The sequence below is a fragment of the Hylobates moloch genome, unplaced genomic scaffold (assembly GCF_009828535.3).
Source record: "Hylobates moloch isolate HMO894 unplaced genomic scaffold, HMol_V3 SCAFFOLD_1, whole genome shotgun sequence".
In the NCBI taxonomy this organism is placed as follows: Eukaryota; Metazoa; Chordata; class Mammalia; order Primates; family Hylobatidae; genus Hylobates; species Hylobates moloch.
The window spans coordinates 208,947,652-208,971,338 of record NW_026652276.1 but is presented as its reverse complement, the minus strand read 5'-3'; the positions used below and the strand labels follow the sequence as shown (position 1 = coordinate 208,971,338).

At 42.4% G+C, this 23,687-nt stretch overlaps 1 protein-coding gene across 1 annotated transcript in view; it reads right to left on the bottom strand.

The window, feature by feature from the left end:
* Positions 1 to 23,687, bottom strand: part of SND1 (staphylococcal nuclease and tudor domain containing 1) — a 434,851-nt gene that overhangs the window by 145,113 nt on the left and 266,051 nt on the right. The window contains exon 15 of the mRNA XM_032761638.2: positions 16,029 to 16,170. Within this exon, the coding sequence (XP_032617529.1) occupies positions 16,029 to 16,170 (142 nt within the window). The remainder of the gene's footprint in view (positions 1 to 16,028; positions 16,171 to 23,687) is intronic.

Here is a 23,687-nt window from a genome sequence, read left to right as displayed (position 1 = left end):
CACGCCTGGCTAATTTTTTATATTTTTAGTAGAGACGGGGTTTCACCGTGTTAGCCAGGATGGTCTCCTGACCTCGTGATCCGCCCACCTCGGCCTCCCAAAGTGCTGGGATTACAGGCGTTGAGCCACCACGCACAGCCTTTCTAAATTTTAAGAGTCAAAATGTTAACCAAGAAACATCAGTGCTCATTCATTTATCCAAGAACTTTCTAGTGAGTGCTGACTTGGTGAAGCACTATTCTAGGCAGTGTTATGGTGGGTTCAGCAGTGACAAGACAGACAAGGTCCCTACCCTCAAGCATCTTACAATCTGATGATGAAACAGTGATGTCAGAGGGAGTGATAGAGGGGGATGTAGTCAGGAGGATGGATGGCAGTTAATTGAGGCTGTTTCTTTGCAGTGTAATCTCTAGGAAGATGGCACTGTAAGACTGGTTTCAGCATATGCATATATGAATATGCATGGGAATATGTGATAAGAAATTATACGAAGTGGCATTACCCTCTGAAAAGTTCATTCTTGGGCAATCATATCAGAAATAAACACTACCCTTTATCAGAATAGACCTTTTCTGGTCTTGGTCTTACCTCCCTGGCTATTCTGGAGCAGATGGGTGGATTAAGGCAAAAGGGCACTAGAGTAATCAATGCAGGGCTCAATTCACTCTCAGGTGAAGTTCATTTCTCTATTCTCTCAAGGTTGGATTCTTAGCCTTTGGCATTTGTGCTATGTGCCATGAAATTCCTGCCCCAAGAACCGGTTCAGGGGATCAAAGAGCTATTATTAATGTCTCCGTTTAGGCCAACTGAGAGAGGGAATGACAGTAGAGGCAGGCCACTCACCCCTCCATTCAGCCGCCCTCCTCCACAACGGGGCCATTGAGCAGGCGCCACAATAGAGGGCTGAGAATAAAAGGCCGAAGGAAAGCATACAGAGTCCCCTTGCACAGACTCGGTCATTCATCACCAGGCAAGTGCCAATATCTGGGAACAGCAATCTCAATTTCTGCAAATCCTCCAACTTGCAACAGCTGCTAGTGACTCTGGTGGGCGGCTTTGCTGCTTACGCCAGTTTCCAATACCAAGCCCTGGCCCACAGCCAGGTAGACATTACTTAGGTTAGAGACATGCTGGCTGCAGAGAGCAGCAACAATGGACTTCACAGCTTATAAAGCAGCTTACAAAGGGCTTCCGTGTATTTCAAAAAGCACTTCAGATAGCTGGTGAGAGAAGCTATCTGCACAAATGCATTCAAGCAGTTTATTTCTAACCCACTTAATTCAAGGTTTCCGTCAGGAGCCAATGGCATAGTGGAGGTAGGTGCAGAGAACTGCAAGAGGGCTGGATGGCTTGGCAGCTGAGGGAACGCAGTCAAGCCACATCCGCCCTCCTCTGAGGCACCAGCTCAGCAGGATGGGGAGTGACTGGCAGCAATCAGCCCTCCAACGGGTTAACAAATGTAATGAAAAAATGGAACATATTCTGTGGGAATCCATGGCTCTTTAGTGAGTTGTTCGTCAAAACTGCTTTCATCAGCACAGGTAAGGAGCATTTCTAAACGTTACCGAATGAACATGCTGAGTGCCATCTAGGTAGGTGCCTGCTGCCACACCATCCAAATGCACCTTCATCTGATTGCACAGATAATCCCAGCCAATGGCACCTCCTGTTCTGCCTTACCTGTCCCAAGTCTCTAGGGTCCCACTCATCTCCTCCATGAGATCTAGACTTGCGCTCGTAGACACAGTTGACTAGTTTCTAGAGAACAACTTTGCCAGTAACAGGCACAGAGACCAAAAGAAGCTAAAGACTGAGGCACGAAGGCCTATGTCTGGAGCCTGGATTTCATGGAAGCCACAGAAGGGCACAGCAAACAATGGGCCCAAAATGGACCATGTTCATAGGATAAATACAGAGATAGGTAACAATTCTTTATCAATTTTGTCTTGTCCTCCTGCCCATCACTTTTTCAAAAGAATTTCATGACTACTTTTATTTATGGAAAATGAACTAATGTGAAGATTGAGGTGAGGTGGGAACTAAGGACCCCCTCACATGACTTTGCACCCCACTTGGAGCTCTGATGTGCTGTGTATGGATTTCTTAGAAACTATGAATCAATAGATTCCAGGTAAGAAATTATTACAATAATTAATAGAATCAAAAGAAATATACAAAGCTGTATCAAACATGAAGTAGAACTGGATTGTGAAGTGGCACAGCTCAAGTGCTACTATGTTGAAGGAACCAAAGCCACCAACCCCCAAGCACTCATTCCAATAGTAAGATGTATTCTTTAAGGGAATAAGGAGTGAGTAAGATATGGCAATGTTCACTGTGAGGCCAACCTCATAGCATGAAATGGATCCACGTAAGAGGCTCAGAATGCTATTACCCCATATTATTAATGTATAATATGCCATGTGCAGCAATGAGACTCCTTAAAGGGATCAGGTTCTGAATTAATGTATCATCTGTACTTGGATTATTAGCATCAAATGCAACTCTTCGTGTCTTGGTTATTCCAACAGCTATTAGAAGAATGAAGATTATATCAGAGAAAATCTTTAGGGAGAAAGTGGGGAAATAAAAATAGTTTCTATCAACTGCAGAATTTGTGCTTGCCTACCAACAATGCACATTTACTTCCAGTATGACTTCCCTGTATTTTTCATGTTATGTTTTAAAAGTTAGCATTCACCAACAGGAAGAAACTATGCAACAGAACTCAGAGAACTAAAATTAGAGCTCACAGAGGAAAGCAAAATGGCACGAACACAGACCTATCTACCAGAGCTCGCTTTCTGCCCTCATCCTGCTGCTAGAAACCAGACACTATGTTAGGCACAATAAGGCAAGCCTAGGAAGGCTTCAGTCACAGATCCATGATCTATGACTGTGCATTTCTGATTCGGTTCTTGAGATGCAGATGCTGAAGCTATTGTACCATCTGGCAAGAGCAACGGCTGCTCCACGAGACCTTCGCTCCTGGCAAATCTCACTTAAAAGACCCACCTCTAACTTGGTATTTTACACTCAATATTAATATTTAAGTATATGCTGTACTGTAGTGCAATATAAATGCTTGTCAAAAATAAGATCCTTGAAGGCATACACTATTTCCTTTTTTCCCCTTGCAGTGTCAAGTAATTCACAGGTGTTAAATAACCACTGACTAGTCAACTATAAAAAAGAGGGATGTGAGCAAGAATACTAGCAAGAACAAGTATCTGTTACCATGTCTTCCCACCCACCAAACTGTGGAGGAAAAACCTCCCTCCTCTCAAATCAAGGCAGGCTGCTTACAAGGAGCACCACGTGAAAGGGAAAAATGGCCACTCTACGCAATATGCCTATTTTGATGTGAAGGGCTGGTCTGTCGTTAGCACTTCCCAATCAGTAGCACTCACAAACAGGTCTAAACTTGGAAAATTAAAAAAAAAAAAAAAAAAAAAAAGAACTCCCTATCAAACAATAAGAATCAAGAGTAAAAAAGAAATAGCAGTTTGCTAAAAAAGAGACTAAAATACATCAGGGCCTTAGAAGAGTTATTTCTGCATTCCCTGCACATACGACATCATTCATGAAGAAGGCAATGGTACAAATATAGCATAAATGTCGTCTGCTCTAGCTTGTAATTTAAAATGCAAATGCTAATGAGCGAACTGGTATATCAGTGGAGTTAATAACCGCATGCCTAGCACAGGGGCTGCATCCAAAACACACACAGAGAAGAGACAGACACCATGTTCCAATTTAAAAATAAAAACACCCAAATTAACCCTAGAAAAATCACTAGCAGATGTACAAGCTCAGGAAAAGGAGGCACACAAGGGCAGGGAAATGGGAACTTCTCCACCAGCCGCAGACTAACCAGTGGATTTAAATATTTTCCTACTCATAGTAAAGGTAAGCATGGGAGTTACGAGGGTTTATTGAGGAATGCTATTGTAACAGCATTACAGAGTATAATAAGTATATTAAGGAAAAACTACAGAGAATCCAGAAAGCTTGAATAGAAAGTTTTCTCCAAAGCCTACTTTAGAAGCCTATAAGCTAATCTTGCAGGGAGCCAAGTGAGATGTAGATCTCATTTACTTCATCATAGGCAAAGGGTGAAGAAGCTTTGGCTAAAAAAAGCCCAAAAACTTACAAGGTCTAGATTAAGAGGGTCATTTTTTAAGCAAAATGGAAAAAGCTCTAATGATGAAATAAAACGACGGAGAGAATGCAGTTGTGTCTCAGATGCCTTCCAAACATGAAAGGAACTTCTGTGGATTGTTCTTGCTCCTCATAGGCCGGTGCTTGGCAGCCCTGCAGCAGAATCTGGGAACACTCCACAGCACTGAGACGAAGAGCAGCTCCTTGGGCTTCCTCAGAGCCCCCCATGCATGGGGAAAGAGGAAGTGCATTCTGTGGTCAGTGGCCCTGTGCAGTGCCAGGACTGAAACTATGACGCCTCCTCAAGGCCAGCAGGAGAGCGAGCTTGCACATGCTGCCCACACTGGACACTTAGTGTCTTCTAATTCCCATGTTAGTGCTATTTATTCAAATTCCACACAAAGAGCCAGGCCCAAACTCTAACAGATCCAGCCCATCTGACTGGGGAAGCCTCAGGAAAACTTTTGAAAGAAACTCAAGGTGAGCAATGACCTGGAGTTTGGGGAAGGGGGCAAACAGCTTTTCAATGATGAAGAATGGTTTTATTTATTTATTTTTTAAACCCAGTCAAATCTGTTTGAAAGGGGTGGGGGACTTGTGAGGTAGTTTCCATAGCAACCAGGATTAAGTCTTACAGCAGTGGGTACTGTTCACCCTGGGGCTGCCCATTACCAGATTTCAAAGCATTAACCTTTAATTTCAAATTACCAAACCATTTACACTCCCTCTCCTGCATCCAGGTCCTGCCATTTTCTACTGTTAATCTGACCAAATGGACTCCCCCACAGGGCTGGAGTGCTGGTGAGCAGCACAGTAGCTTGTCAACATTACTACTAAGTGGCTGCTGGGAAATGCCCACAGGTTGACAAGATAGTGTTGAATAATCTACATTGAAATGTATTCCTCTGGGAAAGCCACAAGAAGGGACTTAGAACTGAGGCATTTGGGCACAACCAACGAGACAGGTGCTGTTTTTGGAAATAATCCAACAGAGAAAAGCCATCAGATTTCTGGAAGCTTCCCATTCCATCACCCAGTGCCCACCAGGTGGACGGCAAGCCAGACAACCCTGCGTAGACTCAGAAAGAACGAGCTTTAAAGTAGGAGGGAAGGAGAAGGGCCCGAAAAGGAACACCTGGGGAAAAGCTCACAGGACTGACCTTCTCTACTACTCCACTGGCCTCATTAGCTCTGCATACGACAGGCCTCACTTTCTATCCAGGATGTTTTCTCCCCTTGTCTCATCAGTATTGAAACATGAAAGCATAAGGGTAAAAAGCACAATAGAAGGCTTTAGAGTAGAAGAGTAGAAACACTAGTCAGAGAATTCAGGAGGAAGGAAACTCCTCACTGACCTACCCATCCAAAGCTCATCCACAGGCCTATCATCTAACAGCAAGGGTAAATCAACATCTATCTTTTCTTGGCACATAAAACCCAGTAGATGCTAAGGGCTGAACACCCCAATCAGGAGGCTGCACCATCCTCCACAGTCTGACTGACTCCATAGAAGGCGATGACACCACTAGGACTATCTTTTCCTAGTTATAGGAGGCCCTAGATAGGCTGGCACATAAATGCCATATCGGCCTTGCTGTCTCCCTCACCTCCAGGTCACCAGCATCACACCAAGATAAGCAGGCCAGTCTGACGGAAATAATTAATTAGGAAGCAGGAGGGCAAGAGTTCATCTTTAAGTGTTTTAGCTCCAAGGTCTGTGACTGCCATTAAACCAGGCCAAACAAATCTTATTTTTAGTGATGACTTTATTTATTACTCTGGAATCAGTACTGAACAAATCATATTTCTCTTTTACCCTGAAACACTAGATTATGTCATGGAAGTCTCTCTTTTAATTCCTACTCCCAGTCTTCAGGTATTGGCATGCTGAGGCTCTTAGCATCTTTGTTCATCCTCCTCTGATCTGACCACCTGCAGTTTCCTGATGTCCTTCCTAAAAGGATGGTCCTCAGATGGTACACCATACCACCAGGAATGCAATGACTTGGGCTGGGTCAGTACCTGGCTCCACTCCTCTCTGCATTCTGTATTTCTGAGTTTTGAACCAGCCTTTTTGACAGCAGTTACATATTTACTCTTATTGTTTTATAAAATCTGAGCTGTTTTCATTTGTATAGTACTTAAGGCATGTTTTGCTTACCCTTATGCTTTTAAAATATTTTTTTTCTTCATGTCAATACATTCTTTACTCCAGTAGACACAATTACTTTGCTCAAAGGCTGGAACTGTATCATGCATTTCTGTATTCCTGTATTCAGCATTGTGCCCACTGAATATAAAAAAAATTATTAAATAACCATGTAATTGAATGACCCACAAGCATGATGAGGCTCATTCTGGGGATGATTCATGATGTAAAGATGAAAATAATCTTGGTGTAATTGGAGGTTTCATTCACATGACCAGTGGGTGACAGTGTGCCTGCACAGACAGGGAGCTGAAGGTGGAGCAGTGAATGCTCAATAGCAGGAGAGCTAAGAGGGAGATTTACACACCAATACAAAAGCAGAGAGAAAAATGATTGATGAATATGTCCATTTCTTTTAGGCAACTCTTCCTGAGATCTGAAATAGGCCAACTTCTTCTGCCTAGATAATCAAACCCAGCCTGCCCAAAGAAAATGTAGCAGATCTTCTCGGAAACTCAAATGCCATCGCCCTGAGGAAAACTTTTCCATTCAACAATTGTTATTTGCTCTGTATTCTCATACTAGGTGGCCTATGCTTTTGATAACTGCTCTTTTGTATTTCCTTGTTTACATTTTTTGTATGGCCATCTACATAACTAGACTAAAAGATATTCGAGGGAGAAGTTATCCTACTAATTTATGTATCATCCAAAATTTATCTATTGAAGACTACCTTTCTTAATCTGTGCCTGTAAAAATCTTGTACTCATTAAAAAACACTCCCCAAATCTGTTCATTGTGTTAATTCTTTCCTGTAAGTGACTCTCCAGGATCCCCGGACATGAACATAATTCTTATAATTCCTATAATGATATCTTTAAAAGTAAAGAACTAGAGCAGCTCCAGGAAAGTCTCATGTTAAGCTGCCCAATTCCAGTAATGGGACCCAATAGAAAGTAGGCAGTGGAGACAGAATCAAACTGGGATGTCCCAAGAGAAAGAATACCCCACTTTACAAATATCCATTAAGTTGCAATTCAATTAAAGCATCTGAAAGGAATTCATAAGTATCAGCAGACCCTGTAATTGCTTAATTAAGGATAGAACCCTAGCAAACACAACCACAATAACAGCCTGATTCATTAGCACCTCTGTGATAGCAGAATGGGATTTCTCACTTAAACATACATTGGCTTTAATTGTGTAATTTACTTAGGCACTGGTAATCAATGGGGACCCACCATTCCTGAGACCAGGAGATGAGGAGGATATTCCTGTTCACCTTCCCTTCCCTCCTCTCATTAGAAGTTTTTGGTCTATTGAAACAGGCAGTTGATATTCCAATGAGGATTGGCTGGAAAAGAGATCTTAAAGGAAAAGAAGGAAATGAGGAACTTCATTCAAAGGCATTCAGGGTGAAAGGACACACAGCCAAACCTTTAGTTCACCATGCACAAGCCCACCACCATTTATCAAATCCTAGACACTTAGAACTTTTCTCAATGCCTCCCTTGTCATAATCCAGCTCCAGAAAGGGAGAGGGAGTGGGGAGGGAGAGGGAGTGGGGAGGGAGAGGGAGTGGGGAGGGAGAGGGAGAGGGAGAGGAGAAGGGACAGGGGGAGGGAGAGGGAGAGGAGGAGAAGGGAGAAGGGTTGGGAGAGGGAAAGAGAGGAAGCGGGAGGGAAAGAAAAATGTTAAAGGGCAGGAAAAGGGAAGTCTCATTTTCTTGTCTTTTTTCATATGAATAGATAACTGGTTAATTATAAGTCACCTGCTGTGATCCACATGGGAACTCCCTGCCAAGTGCCTGCTGCCTTCTAGATGGTTTGTACTATGAGTTCCATGCAAGGTGACTGGCATCCATTTCCTGCCTGCCTCACCCTGTAATTCCTCAAACTTACTGCGGTACCACCTTTAACACCAAGGAAATGCAAACGCGGCATGGTGGACTCACTCGGTGAGTTGGCAGAAGACTCCAAATATCTGATATAAGGCTCCTTAGATCACTTTGCACTGAAATCTCAAATTATTATTCTCTTCCAATTCAGGAGAAAAGTATTTGGTTTACAGGCACCATGCCTTGATACCTGCTATGCTTACCCAACAGGGCCACTTCCTGAACTGTGCCTGCAGCATGACCCTGATACCTAAGATCTAATAAGGGAATTACAATAAGGACACTCAATATAAAGGTCACAGTAATAAGGCAAATACTCCACACCCACTGGGGGCTTTTAAGTAAAAATGTGAGGCTATGTGTCATGGTTCATGCTTACAATCCTAGCACTTTGGGAGACTAAGGCAAGAGGACTGCTTGAGGCCAGGACCCTAAGACCAGCCTGGGCAACACAGTTGAGATCCTGTCTCTACAAAAAATAAACACTATTAGCCAGGTGTGGTGGCATGCACCTGTTGTCTCAGATACTCAGGATCTGAGGGAGGATTACTTGAGCCCAGGAGTTCGAGGTTACAGTGAGCTACGATGGGGCCACTGCACTGTAGCCTGGGCAACAGAGTAAGACTCTGTCTCCAAAAAAAGAAAAAAAAGAGAAAAAAGAAAAAGAAAGTAAAAAATAAAAGCATGAATTGAGAGCCAAATAATTTCCAAATATGTGACTCAATCTCCCTCTAGACAAAATACTAAAGTAAAATGGGACACACATGACAAGTGAAAATAAAAACTGCGTGAACCACTTTTGCTCTCATGGAAGGAAACGTGTGGGGCTCACTAAAGGCCAGATGAGGAAAAAGGATGCTTTTTAACAAATGCAGGCTGCTCAGGGATCTTGGCTTCCTTGCTAACTATGGACAAGAAGTGACTGTGACTGCCTCCGAGACTGAAATCAGCACGCTTAGGAGGAGCCTACAGCAGCAGGCAGAGAGACCTTGAACAGTCTCAGTTCTGATGCTGTAAGGTCACCTGCTCACCAGCCAAGCCTAAGGCAGGTGCTTAAAGGACTAGAGGGCAAGAGCGTTCAGGAGGCACTGACCTGTTGGCTACAGCTGACTTCTCTAGCCCCACCTGCTATCCCATCTGACCAAGCGATCATTCTACATACAGGGGTGCAGGAACCGTGACAGAACGGCCAGCTGGCTTGGGCCAAATGCCACTCCCTATCAAGCTGTGGGGCCGTCTGCCTGAAAAAAGGCCACATAAAAATGGAAAGTTTCCACCCCACCTTGAAGTACAGAAGGCTCTCCAAAAGGCTGGGATTAATGAGAGCAGCACATAAGGGACTGCTCCCAACAGTTATCTTGACTTTCCCCTTGAGAATCACAACCCAAACTCCCTCCTTACCGCAAAGAGACATTTCCAGCAGAATGCTACACTTACATAATGGAGGGTGCATACGACAGATATCTGCAAAGCTCTAGCAGGACAATCGCTGCCCAGGCGAACAATCCCACAACATGAATAGCATGCCTACTCACTTTCAGCTTTGCAGGTAGTTTTAAAAGACCAAGGGATCTTTCTCTCTCCAAGCCTACTCCCTCAAACCACATTCTCTGTGCATCTCATCCCTTCTGCTTCTTCTAGGTCACTGCTCCATTCATTATCCCTGTGCAGCCTTTCCTGATTCCTTCTCTTCAGAATTCAGACCAGTGCTTCTCAATATTTCAAACCTCATCTTCCCCAGGATAATCTCTCACTCCATCTTTTTTATAACCTCATTTGCCAATATTTTGTTGAGTTTTACATTCTAAAATTGATATTATGAAAACAATAGGTGTACTGAATAGCCTTTTCAGCTATCCATACCTTCTTGATTCTTGAATAAGAATTACAGTTCTAAAAGCACACAAGATGCTGACATCCTCGGAATGTTACCTTCACCCTTTGGCTTTTACTTTCTGCACTACTTTTCCATTCTCTGTTAGATATTAGGGAAGTGCAATCTGTACTTACTAAGTCTGTTTCTTACTTCCCACTTTTACTTCCCAGTCACCTGTAATTTACCTTTAATCGACTCAACTCTGATGAAACCGTACCAAGAGAGGTTACCTGTGACTTACTAGTTGATAAACAGCATAAAAGTACTTTACAGTTTTTATATACGATGCCTGGGAATTCTTTACTCCCTTGGCTTCCAGAAGAATGCTATCTCACGACTGTCTTACTGCTCTGATCGTATCTTCTCTGCCCATATATGAACACCCAGCCCGCTCCATGCAGGTTGGTGTCTTCCAGGGTGCTTACTCCTTGTAAACCTGTCCTCTAGGCACTGTAACAGTTTTAATTACTGCCTCTATGCTGATGGCTCCCTGACCTGAATACTTGCGTAGGCTCCTCTGCTGAGCTTGAACATTCTCATGGATATTCCAAAACCAAACCAACAACCTATTCCTAAAACCTATTCTTACTTTTGTGTTGCTCTTAATTGTGGACATCTCAATCTACCCGATTGCTCAAACCTAGGACGCTTTCATTTTCTCCCCTCCACTCAACACCACCCCCCACTCCTGACCAAAAAGAGACCAGGCATTCCCCGAATCTCAAGTCTACCTCCTACTTTTCCAAATCTCTCCAATTTTCTCCCCAGATTTCAGACCTCTACTACTCTCTTGCCTCCTCATTGCTCTCCCAGACTCTTGTGCCTCATTTATTCCAATGTATCCACCAAAATGAACTTACTTAACCCGAGTCTGAGCATGACGCCCCCTTGCTTAATACCTTCCAGTGACTCTGAGGGTCCGCTGCATAATCTAAAAGAGAAGGACTAGCTCGTGTCTGACTTGTCAGCCTGACCCCACACTCTACCCTCCTTACTCTTTATACTCCACCAGTAACAAGGGCTACGTGGTTGCCCAGATCCATGCAGATGTTCATACCTCTACAACTCTGCACACGCTGCTATCTCTAGCTAGAATGTGCATCTCCTCCTACTCCCCTCCCCCAACACAGTAAACTCTTATATGTACTTCAAAACACAGCTCAAGATACCAGCACCTAGGGAGGTGTTCTCTGATGTCCACCTAAAGAAATAATCATTCCCTCCTCAGTGCTACTTCTAGACCTTGCCTGTAATTCTATTCTCTCATCTAGTACCCAACTTTACATTTTGTTTACATGTCTGTATTCCCTTGGGTGTTTCCTGAGACCTAGGACTGTGTCTTACCTGTGTATTCTTTGGGATGGGGTTTTAGGACAGCGCAGAGTTCCTTGCTCCAAAGTCTCAGAGGGAAAAGCCAGGAGTCTTCCTTCCAGCAAGCTTAGTCAGAAGAAGGCTGGCATAGCTCCTTTTCGTGATTTATTTCCAGTAATGGGTAGGTTACAATTTCTATGGTAGAGCCATAGCTATGTGCACACATGCTGCACAATCATGCCACTCCAAATTGAGGGGCAAGGTAAACTCGCGTTATAAAAACACTCTTTGCAAGGGGAAGGATCATATTTATTGATGATCTGCTTAATAATGGGCTTGTTTTAGAGTCAACTCATTAAACTGCAACAATCATGAGGGAGGCAGGAAACAATTCCCAGTTATAACTGATGTGTAAACTGAGGCTTTGAAGAGGGTAAATAACCTCGTTAAAGTCACCTGCTTATACACAGTAGAGCCATGATGCAAACTGAGATCTGCTTTCTCTTAAGACTTTTCCCTGTCCTGTATTCTTGCCAGGTTTCTGAAGAAACCAAAAGATGCATAATATAACAGCATACACTATGGCAGGAGAAAAATGTAAAAGGCTTATATTTTTATCACGTATTTGCTTCTGTGTAATCTATCTTTCACAATGTAAGTTAACTCAGGCAATGCCTTTTGAATTGCTAAGCTTAAAATAATGCCAAATACACACAGGAACTGGCTGATGCAGAGTCGAGTGATCAGACTGCATGTGTCTAGGCAACGTAAAACTAGAAGAATTCTGCCGGAAAACTCCAGCCAAGATGGTCTGTGCTCTGAGCCGGCTCCATTCAGGTAGTTTAGAGTTTAAAAGACAAAACTTCAGTGTTCTCTTTCCCCTATACATTTGTGGCCAAGTTTCCTAGGAAGAATAATACTGTTTCTCTTTTTTACCTCTGGGATAAAGCTCTACATTGCCAAAAGGATGCTTTTCTTTCTCAGCTACAGAGCAGAGGATGAGATGAATATATACAGGCATACCTCAGAGATACTGCGAGTTTAATTCCAGACCACTGCAATAAAGTAAATATTGCAATAGAGCAAGTCACACAAATTTTTAGTTTCCCAGGGCATATAAAAGTGTTCACCCTATACTGTAGTTTAATAAAAGCACTTTATTGTTAAAAAATGCTAATGATCATCTGAGCCTTCAGTGAGTCATAATCTTTTTGCTGCTGGAGGGTCTTGCTTCCACGTTTGTGGCTGCTGACGGATCAGGGTGGTAGTTGCTGATGGAGGTGGTGGCTGTGGCAAAAAAAACAATGAGGTTTGCTGCATCAACTGGCTCTTCCTTTCACCAAGTATTTCTCTGTAGCATAGAATGCTGTGGGATAGCATTTCATTCACTGTAGAACTTCTTTCAAAATTAGAGTCCATTCTCTCAAACCCTGATGCTGCTTCATCAAGTTTATGTAATATTCTGAATCCTTTGTTGTCATTTCTACAATGTTCACAGCATCTTTGCCAGGACTAGATTCCATTTCATGAAATAACTTTCTTTGCTCATTTATAAGGTGCAACTCCTCATCTGTTCAAATTCTTTTCATGAGATTTCAGTAACTCAGTTTTATCCCCAGGCTCTACTTCTAATTCTAGTTCTTTTGCTATTTCTATCATATCTGCAGTTACTTCCTCTATTGAAGTCTTGAACTCTTCAAAGTCAACCACGAGGCTTGGAATCAGCTTCCTTCAAATTCATGTTTATGCTGGTTGCTGTTTCTACCTCCTCCCATGAATCACGAATGTTCTCAATGGCATTTGAGGTGGTGAATCCATTCCAGAAAGTTTTCAATTTGCTTCCCAGATCCATCAGAAGAATCACTATTTATGGCAGCTTTAGGCTTACAAAACATATTTCTTAAATAGTAAGGTTTGAAAATCAAAATTACTCCTTGATACATGGGCTGCAGAATGAATGCTGTGTTAGCAGGCATGTACAGTCTTCTTGTACAACTCTTTCAGAGCTCTTGGGTGACCAGCTAGCTGCAGAACTGTGAATGAGCAATAATACTTTGCAAAAAAATCTTTTTTTTTCTGAGCAGTAGGTCTCAACAATAGGCTTAAAATATTCCATAAACCAGGCTGTCACCAGATGTGCTGTCACACAGGCTTTGTTGTCCCTTTTACAGAGCACAGGCAGAGTAGATTTAGCATCATTCTTAGGGGCCTTAGGTTTTTTGGAATGGTCAATGAGCAATGGCTTTAACTTAAAGTCACCAGCTGCATAAGGTCTTAACAAGAGCCAACCTGTCTTTTGAAACTCAGAAGGCAGGCACTGACTTCTCTCTAGCTATCAAAATCCTGGAATGGCATCTTCTTCCAGTAGATGGCTGTTTCGTCCACACTGAAAATCTGGTGTTTGGTGTAACCACCTTCACCAGTGATCTTAGCTGGATCTTCTGAATAACTTGTTGCAGCTTCTACATCAGCACTTGCTGCTTCACCCTGTACTTTTATGTTATGAAGATGGCTTCTTTCCTTAAACCTCATGAACCAACCTCTAACAGCTTCAAATTTTTCTTCTGCAGCTTCTTTACCTCTCAGTGTTCACAGAATTGAGGAGAGTCAAATCCAGAGGACTTTCTCTGGATTCGACTTTGGCTTTAGGAAATATTGTGACTGGTTTGATCTTCTATCCAGACCACTAAAATTTTTCCACATCAGCAATAAGGCTGTTTCAAGTTCTTTTCTATTTTGAGATAGGGTCTCATTATGTTGCCCAGGCTGATCTGTAACTCCTGGGCTCAGTCTGCTGAGTAGTTGGGAGTACAGGCATGCACCACTGCACCCAGCTTTGTTTAGTTTTCTTATCATTCAATGGGTGGAGCAGTCAGAACATATACAACATTTATCAATTAAGTTTACCATCTTATATGACTGTGGTTCATGGCGACCCGAAACAATTGAAATAATAACATCGAACATCACTGGTCACAGATCACCATAACAGATATAATAATAAAGTTTGAAATGTGAAAATTACCAAATGTGACAGACACATGCTGCTGGAGAAATGGCACTGACATACTTGCTTAACACAGGGTTGCCACAATCCTCCTACCTATAAAAAAAATTCAATATCTGAAGCGCAATAAAAAGAAGTGCAATAAACCTGGATATGCCTGTTCCTCCAACTCTCTAGCAAAAGTTCACTACCAAGAAACTTCATGGGTATAGAAACCTTAGTAAAAAGGTACAAATGGCTGCATAAAAGGACTCTCTCACACACTGCCACACTGCCCTTCAGTTTACCATAACTCACATTAGCAAAAATAAAAGCACAGCCCTCCAATAGGGCATGAATTTTTTTGCATCTCTTCTTCTGCATAGCTGCCCTGAGCTTGGTGTCACTTCAATGAGTCCCTTCAGAAGGCCTGCAGAGCTGTGCAGTGATCAAGTTCATAAGAGTATGCACAAGAGCCACAATGAGAAGTGACAGCCAAGCAGCAGCAGTGAACTCCATGGTCATGTGTTCAGGGAGTGATTTATCTCACATAACTCAATCCATTTAGTGGGGGCCTGAGGGAGACCCTTATCCAGACAAGAAACTACCTGTGCCTTCTAGGAAAAGGAGGCCAAGGTGATCTGGCAGGAGGCAGCAAGCATGACTCCCGTTTCTCTTTCCCCATAGCAAATTCTATTCAATAATTCAACGTAAGAAGTGCTGAGACAACAGGACAGTAACAAAACAGGCAGGGTGGGGACCATGTGCATCTGGGGACCATGGCGGGATATGTCTTTTGCAAGTGAATGAATGTTTGTGTGTGCAGGGGTGGCTGGGCGGGGTGCGGGTGGTGGTGGAAGTAAAATGACAGCTTTCCCTCAAAGACTGCAGTCTCTGAGAAGTACCAACTGGAAATAAGTAACTATTATTTGCCAGCAGCAAAGAAATGAAGCAGTTTGTTCCTTGAATGCATAAATGTAAATTGCTCAAAGAGCACAGTTTATACATAGCCTTCTGGCTTGTGAAATATTAAGCTACCAGAAAAGACAGGGTAAGATACACATTAAGTCAGCAAAGAAAGGAGCATCGCTTGCCTTAGCACGTCAACCTTAGCACAACAAGAAATACTATCGACGTGGGAAGAGCGTGTGAAAGCAATGTCACAGCTGGGGTTTCATAAAGGACTGGGATCTTAATGGCATTTGAAAAGAATGAAAGGGAGACAAACGGCACTGCTTGGGAAGCTACAGGGGAAGAGTGTCTTGGCTCCTCTGAGGCCTCCCCACAACTAACATGGCGTGGGTAGTTTGTTTCAAGTGGGTAATAAAGGCCAACTCTGAGAATTCCATGGTATGTTCCTAGGTCTGGAATTTCCTTTGCTCTAGCTCTATAAGGGCTGCGTGCTTGCAAGTTGCTCTACTCCTACATCCTGCACTTGGTAGAAATGAGGAGCAGAAAGGGGGTGCAGTGCTGGGTCTGCAGTGACGGGAGGATCCAATCTAGAAACTGTGTTTGCATATCCCAACCACAGAGGAAGAGCATGCTGGTGGGCTCTAGGGTCTATCTAGAACACAGGGGGAAAGGAGGGTATGTGGCTTCCAGGGATGACTTCTGAGCTCAGAGTAACATGTTAACACATAAGACTTACCTGCAAGCAAGAAGGTGATAAGGCAAGTTTCCTTTGGCAAATAGAGTTTGAGACGAGAACCACTGAAGACGTATTCCACCACAGCTTCAGAACGACCTGCCCGCTGAAGAAAAGGCAGGAACTGCTTTGCTTTTTGGGTATCCTGATGGAGAAAAGAGGAAAAGAGTAACTGGAAAGTAATAAAACCCAAAGTTTCTTTCTTTATAGTTTAGGACAAAAAGTTTGGCAGGAAGCTAAGCAAATAACCCTATTTATAGACATTTCTGAAACCAAGACATAGACATGATACCCATGAGGCCTCAGTAGAAGAAATACAGTTAATCGACAGTTTCCAGAACATTCTCATTGACTTAAATACTCAGTTAAAAGGGTGCTTGGAAAATGAGACTTTCACACCAGAGTTCTCTGGGGCTAGAAGAGCTCATCTTCCTTTAACATCAAATTGAGGGGCCAGGCGCAGTGGCTCACGCCTGCAATCCCAGCACTTTGGGAGGCCGAGGGGGGTGGATTACCTGAGGTCAGGGGTTTGAAATCATCCTGGCCAACGTGACAAAACTCCATCTCTACTAAAAATAGAAAAAAAATTAGCCGGGCATGGTGGCACATGCCTGTAATCCCAGCTACTTGGGAGGCTGAGGCAGGAGAATCGCTTGAACCTGGGAGGCGGAGGTTGCAGTGAGCCGAAATCGCGCCATTTGCACTCCAACCTGGGCAACAAGAGCGAAACTCTGTCTCAAAAAAAAAAAAGAAAGAAAAAAAATTGAGGTAAGAAGACTAGTACTAACCTTCCATTTAACCTTTAATATTCATTAAAAAAAAAAAAAAAAAAGCGACGCCTAGGCCATCTCACATAGTGCCTATAACCCTGTCCTAGGAAGCCAAAAGTAGTTTATCTTTAAATAGGTTATGTAAGATTCAGAGCTCACAGTTTCTTAACCTTGAGAAGAGGCCAGCCTTCTCCAGGCACTAGTACAGCAACTCCTGCTGTATGTTCATTTTGGGGATGAGATGATACCTGGGGCATACTGTTACTATCCAGGGAAATCTAGAACAGCAGGATGTGGTCAACGGAGACAAATACCACGTTATGTCAGCATGAATCATTATAGAAATAATAAAAACACGTAAAACGGAATAGCAGTTCAAAAACTTTTTTTTGTGCATCAATACAAAGTCCGTGCGCTCCATCCTCCAGAGTGCCAAATCATGGACATTTCGACTCTCAGAACTCTCATTCATATAGACGCGAAGGGCCTTCAAATCCTTTCAGTCTCTCAAGCTAATTAAACAGGTGATAGAGTAAGCGAGCATCAAAATATCACATCGCATATGCTAGGGGAATAGTCACTGGATTTTAGAGTTTTAGGTTTTCAGTCCAGCCAGCAGAACTGAAAACTCCCTCTGAGGACACCAAGTTCTGCAAACTTTCCTGACTTCTGTGACACAAGCAGTCTGCACCCAGCCAAGCTTTTCCTTTTTGACTCTTCTAACAACAGAGCTATTTTATTTAAATTAATGCACATTAGATAATGAAAACATAACAAGCCATCAAGTATTTCAAGAGTTTTCAGAGCAGCCAAAGGGGCTCCTCTCATTCAGAAGCAGTAAGGTAGGCTGGGATGAAAACAGTATTTATAATAACTAAGATTCATGCTTCCCATCAAACAGATTGTTAGAGAAAAAGAGAGACAGCGATCCACTCTCAGTGCCTCTAACAGTACAGTGGTAAAAGGCAAGGTAACCATGAGCTTTAGTGGGTTGGAAACTTCCCCATTGAACACTTAAGCAACACATTCTCCTACACATATACAGCATGAAAAATGCCTGTCTGGCAGCTGGCTGAAGTCCAGAACAGTCAAGCAAGATAAATGCTCCATGGGAAAGAAAGCACTACTTGATTAAAATCCTTGTGCCATACTAGTCTAAATCTGGGACATTATTCATGAGCTGAACCAGTAAGTCAACAACAATTATCAAATTGATTATTGCAAATCATGAGGCAACCTAACATCTCAGAAGAGAAGGCCTTTTTCCTCAAGATCAGAGCAAGCTATATTTTTCAGAAATAGACTTCTGCTCATCACTGTCCTTTGGATGTAGTTATCTGGAAAAAATGCTTATAGGAATAACAATGGCACACACACAGGCATGCCTTTCATGTTTAAACTAACAAGAAGGTTGTTGCACCCTCTCTTCCTTTTTGCTAAACTCTTACCTACTTTATAAAGACAGAAACCTACTCAGACTGAGAATAATCAAGGAGCCTCAAAGGGACCTTAGAGCTACCCATGTCATAAAAACCAATACATGTTCCTGACTCCTCCCAAGTCTCAATGCACAACTCAACAGCTCTATTCCTGAAATGACAAATGGGAAGATAGCCAAGAGGATGACATGTCACTGATTATGGCAAAGATCAGAAGTGAAAGCCAACTATGAAAATCAGGCCGGGTGCGGTGGTTCATGCCTGTAATCTCAGCACTTTGGGAGGCTGAGACAGGCGAATCACGAGGTCAGGAGACCGAGAGTATCCTGGCTAACACGGTGAAAGCCCGTCTCTACCAAAAGTACAACAACAACAACAAAATAGCCGGGCGTGGTGGTGGGCACCTGTAGTCCCAGCTACTTGGGAGGCTGAGGCAGGAGAATGGTATGAACCTGGGAGGCAGAGCTTGCAGTGAGCCAAGATTGTGCCACTGCACTCCAGCCTGGGCGACAGAGCAAGACTCTGACAAAAAAAAAAAAAAAAAAAAAAAAAGAACAAGAAAATCAAAGGCATACAGCAAAATTTAAAACCTCATCAGAACTGGCCATGTTTATTTCCAGATAAAAATTATAAGGTAAGAACATGGAGGTCCCCATATTCTTGAGGCAAGTATTCCAAAGGCTTGGATGAGGTGATATGCCTGTGGACCAGTCATTAAGGGAAAGATGGATATTTCATCCAAGCTGACAGAATATTAAGTTCTTATAAAGTCAATGAAATTGATTATAAGAACCCAAAGATGTCGGCGCTTTCAAATCTCAGTCACAGACACACAAAGGTATGTCTTTCCTTATCATCTCAAGCACTTTTTTGCTTGACATGTTCTTTTTCAATACAAACATTCTTGAAATCTTTAATATTTGTTTCAGTGGCTCAAATGAAAACACTGGTTAGGAAGACTGGCACGTTTCCTCAGGTGATGTAGCTATAAATCCTCCCTGGTAATTTAGTTATGGAAATTATTTATTTTAGAAATTCTCATTATAACATTATAAAAGTGACGGAATTCAGTTAAGTAATTTGCCTTCCAAAGAGAGTGTGCAAGTAGCAATGTGCTTCAGTCTCTTAGACACATTTCCAGGGTTAATAAGAGCCGGGAGACAGAGATTTTCTTAGAAAAAAAAAAAAAAGAAAGAAAAAGAAAAAGAAAAAAGAAAAAAAAACCTGGCCGGGCGCAATAGCTCACGGCTGTAATCCCAGCACTTTGGGATGCGGAGGCAGGAGGATCATCTGAGATCACAAGTTTGAGACCAGCCTGGCCAACATGGTGAAACCCTAAAAATACAAAAATTAGTCGGGTGTAGCAGGGTGTGCCTGTAATCCCAGCTACTTGGGAGGCTGAGGCAGGAGAATCGCTTGAACCTGGGAGGCAGATGTTGCAGTGAGCCCAATCATGCCATTGCACTCAAGCCTGGGTGACAAGAGTAAAACCCTATCTCAAAAAAAAAAAAAAAAAAAGAAACACCCAAAACCATATATATAAATAAAGATTTAAGACCTTAGATTTAAAGAGATAACAACTACAGGATTTGTTACACAGAATGCTCATTTCAAGGTAATATCAAATATTTCTGCTTATATATCTATATGCTAAGGCTTTCACTCTCAGTTTTCATTGCTATTGCTTCCTTACGTAAGGTCTGGGATTCTATTTGCCAGTTTTCTGCCACTATGTTGGCTCATAGCTTTGAGAAATCAAGTTAATAAATTAGTTGTGGTTTTCTGTTATCTACACCAATATTCCCCTCCACTGGTGTAAATAATCAGGAAGCAACTGGATTTCTGATAAGAGAAGTCTTTTTTTGTTGTTGTTGCACTGGTAGTTTTCACATTACCTGTGCTCTACAACAAACTATACATAAGTATTTTCCTGTACTCTTAGAAAAGCTAATTTAAGATTGCATTAGCTATATTTAACCTGCTATTGTGGATGGCATCTCTTTAAGGAATGTTTCTGCCTCCTCAATGCACCTTGAAATTGAGAAAGTAATGATGCAACAAATGTGCCTGGGGTGACTTCATTTCAAAGGATGTTAATATCTATATCTCAAACTTAGAGGAACAGGGTTCTGAATGACCCTCCAGAATGGCAGGATGACCCTTAGAGAGAAGCACAGAAGCAAAGGTTATAAAAACACCTTAATTCTAAACTCTCACTCTGCCCTGACTTCTGGCTTGTCAGGCCAAATCTCTTCTAAATGTGGGTACATCTATCTATGGCTATAAGATATCCCCTTCAGCAGTTAGACTGGAACTTATCTCTATAAAGTACCTTGCTGAGTATACAAATACATGTTTAAAATAATTTAGTATGATGAATTCCCAGGTTTGGGAGAATGGGAGATTTGGGTGGGTAGGTGGGAGAGCAGAGGAAGCAGAATCCTTGTACAGCAGGCACAGAAGCGTCTGAAAGACCACCACCCCAGACAGCCAGGTCACCTGCTTCCTAGAGGACCTGAACTACAGAAATCACAATTCTGTGAATTCTGGAACAGGGTTTAGGCTGTCGGTGTGCACCAGATGTATGCAAAGTGATTCCCATGATTTCTCCAATGAAAGTCCCCAAATAGTAGGCATGAAACTAGAAAGGGCTGGTGAAAGGTAAACATAACAGCACACAAAACAGCATGGGAAAATGGGAATAGACTAAACCTATTAGTTAACAATTAACCACTCAGAATTATCATGTGCAAGACTCAGAGAATTGTTAATAATGAAGATCACGAATTAGTTCTCCTCATCACAATCACTCTTTGATTAACATCATAGGACAACGAACTAAAAACAAATACATGCAGAACTTATTACTGGGGAAGTATATTCTACCAGCACTTGAGAAACAGCTAGAAAGAAGTCCATCAATCCTGATGGGCCTTCCTAGAGGTGCAAGCATGTGCTCTACTGCCCACCCCAGGATGTTTCTTCCTCTGTACTGCATGGTCCCACCAGGGCTGACCTGAGGGTAAAGGACTCCAGGGCACAATGCTGTTTGGGTCTAACCAATCTTAACTCTAAAGGAGCAAAATCCTTGTGAACAAGAGGACAGACACAGGAAAAAAAAGTGCGGAGATCAGAACGAATCGTTAAGGATACTGAAGCAAATGTGCTCTCTCATTTTAAGTGTATGGTGTATGGTGATCATTCACTGCCGTAGTTATCTATGTTTTTCTGGGTTGTGCAGACCAGGAGAATTACTTTTGCGGCTATGTGGAAGACAAATCACAACTACATCTCCTATCAGCAAGGCAAAACCATCACCTATCACTCCACACTCTTCCTCCTTTCCACATCTTGGGCGCTATGGCCCCAAGTGCCATTTTAATTCACAGAATGAGTTTATGATTCGATGAAGAGCCAGTTGTACAGCATGATCATCTCTTGAAATACATGGAACCCTGGAGGGGGAGGATACTCTGGGAATGCCCTCGAGCTCCTGTGTTACCACAAAGCACTTTCAAATTTGAAACTGCTCTTCCCTGGCTGGTTATCAATGCTTCGTGGTGAGGTGTGTACTAGAGAGACCAGGGAGGGCGTAAACTTCAGTGAATTGCAAGTTCAACAGGAATGAAGTGAACACAGAGGAGAACACTGACAAAAACAAACCCCCAGACAAAAAAATTACAACAGAAAAAAAAGGTGCTAAAGCTAGGCCATCAATTATCTTTCAATAATTGGGCAGGGTGGCACATGCCTGTAATCCTAGTGCTTTGAGAGGCCGAGATGGGAGTATCACATGAGGCTAGGAGTTCAAGACCCCATCTCTACAAAAAATTTAAAAATTAGCCAAGCATGGTGGCACGGTCCTGTAGTCTCAGCTGCTTGGGAGGCTAAGGCAAGAGGATTGCTTCAGCCCAGGAGTTTGAGGCTGCAGAGAGCTATAATCATGCCACAACACTCTAGCCTGGGTGACACTCTTGCCTTGTCTCTTAAAAAATTAAAAATCATTAAGTGTTGTCTGTGGTTTACAGATTCTCACACTGTTTACTTGGTTGGTAAAGCACCTCACTCAGGCCTGCAAAATGTTGAACAGAGGAGAAACCACAGCCCAGGCTCTGAGCTCCAGTTCTGGGAGCATGAATCAAGAGGACATATGGACATCTGTAGGAGCATTAAGCTGGAAGAAAGCCCTGAGCTTAGGATGTGTCATTCTAGTCAGTGACGCCCTCAACAGAGAGTATTACAATCATTAAAAGAAATATCCTGGCTAAGCAAAGTTTCCAAAGGGGGCAGGAATGGTATGCTTGCCCAACTGGAAGAAGGAAGCCACAGGGCAAAGTAGTGCAAGGGTAGCACTCCAACATATGGAAGAAAACAATTACTCTCCAAACAGACTTGCAAGGAACTAAATCGTCTAAGAGTTTAAGGAGCCCTAAGAAAGTCAGACATCTACAAATATTTTTTTTGGTTGGTCCTACCCACCATTTATTTTTTCCTTTCCACAGTGTACTATACTGAGAAACGAAACCAGAACTTGGCAAATACTTAGGAAGAGAAGACACATCTCTATGTTTAGAATGAAAATATGCAAAGCACCATTCGGACAATCACCGCAGTTCACTAAAATAAAGTGAAATAATGTTAGAGGAATAGATTAGGGACCCTCAGAAAATCGTCTGAGCCAGGCATGGTGGCCTCATGCCTGTAATGTTTTGCTTGAGCCAAAAACATTGCTTGAGCCCGGGAGTTCGAGACCAGCCTGGCCATCATAGTGGGATGTTGCCTCACAAAAAAAAAAAAAAAAAAAAAGAAAGAAAAAAAATCAGCGGGGCATGGTGGTGCACACCTGTAGTCTCATCTACTCAGGAGGCTGATGTGGGAGGATAGCTTAAGCCTGGGAGGTCGAGGCTGCAGTGAGCAGTGATGGCGCACCACTGCACTCCCAGCCTGGATGACAGAGTAAGACCCTGCCTCATTCTTTAAAAAAAACAAAGCCAGGCAAAGCAAAGATAATGGTCTGGACGTTATTCATAATCACTAAAATTGGAAATAACCTAAACATCCCTTAACTGGGTATAAATTATAATACACCACACAATGGAATACTACTCTACGCTAAAAAAGACATGGGCAACAACATGCATGAATCTCAAATACATGATTGCATTTGTATGACATTTTGACAAAGGTTAAACTATAGTTAAACAGAAAAACATTAGTGGTTGCCAGGGACTAGAAGTTGACTCTAAAAGGAATGGAGGAATTGGGACAATGGAACAGTTCTAATATCTTGACTGTGGTGATGATTTCATAAATAAATGTTTCTCAAAATGCACATTTGCCAAAACTCACAGAATTATATGCTAAAAATGAGAACATTTTACTGCATATAAATTATACCTTTAAGAATATACACCAAAACAATAAAAACAATGTGCACAGGAAGAATATACAAT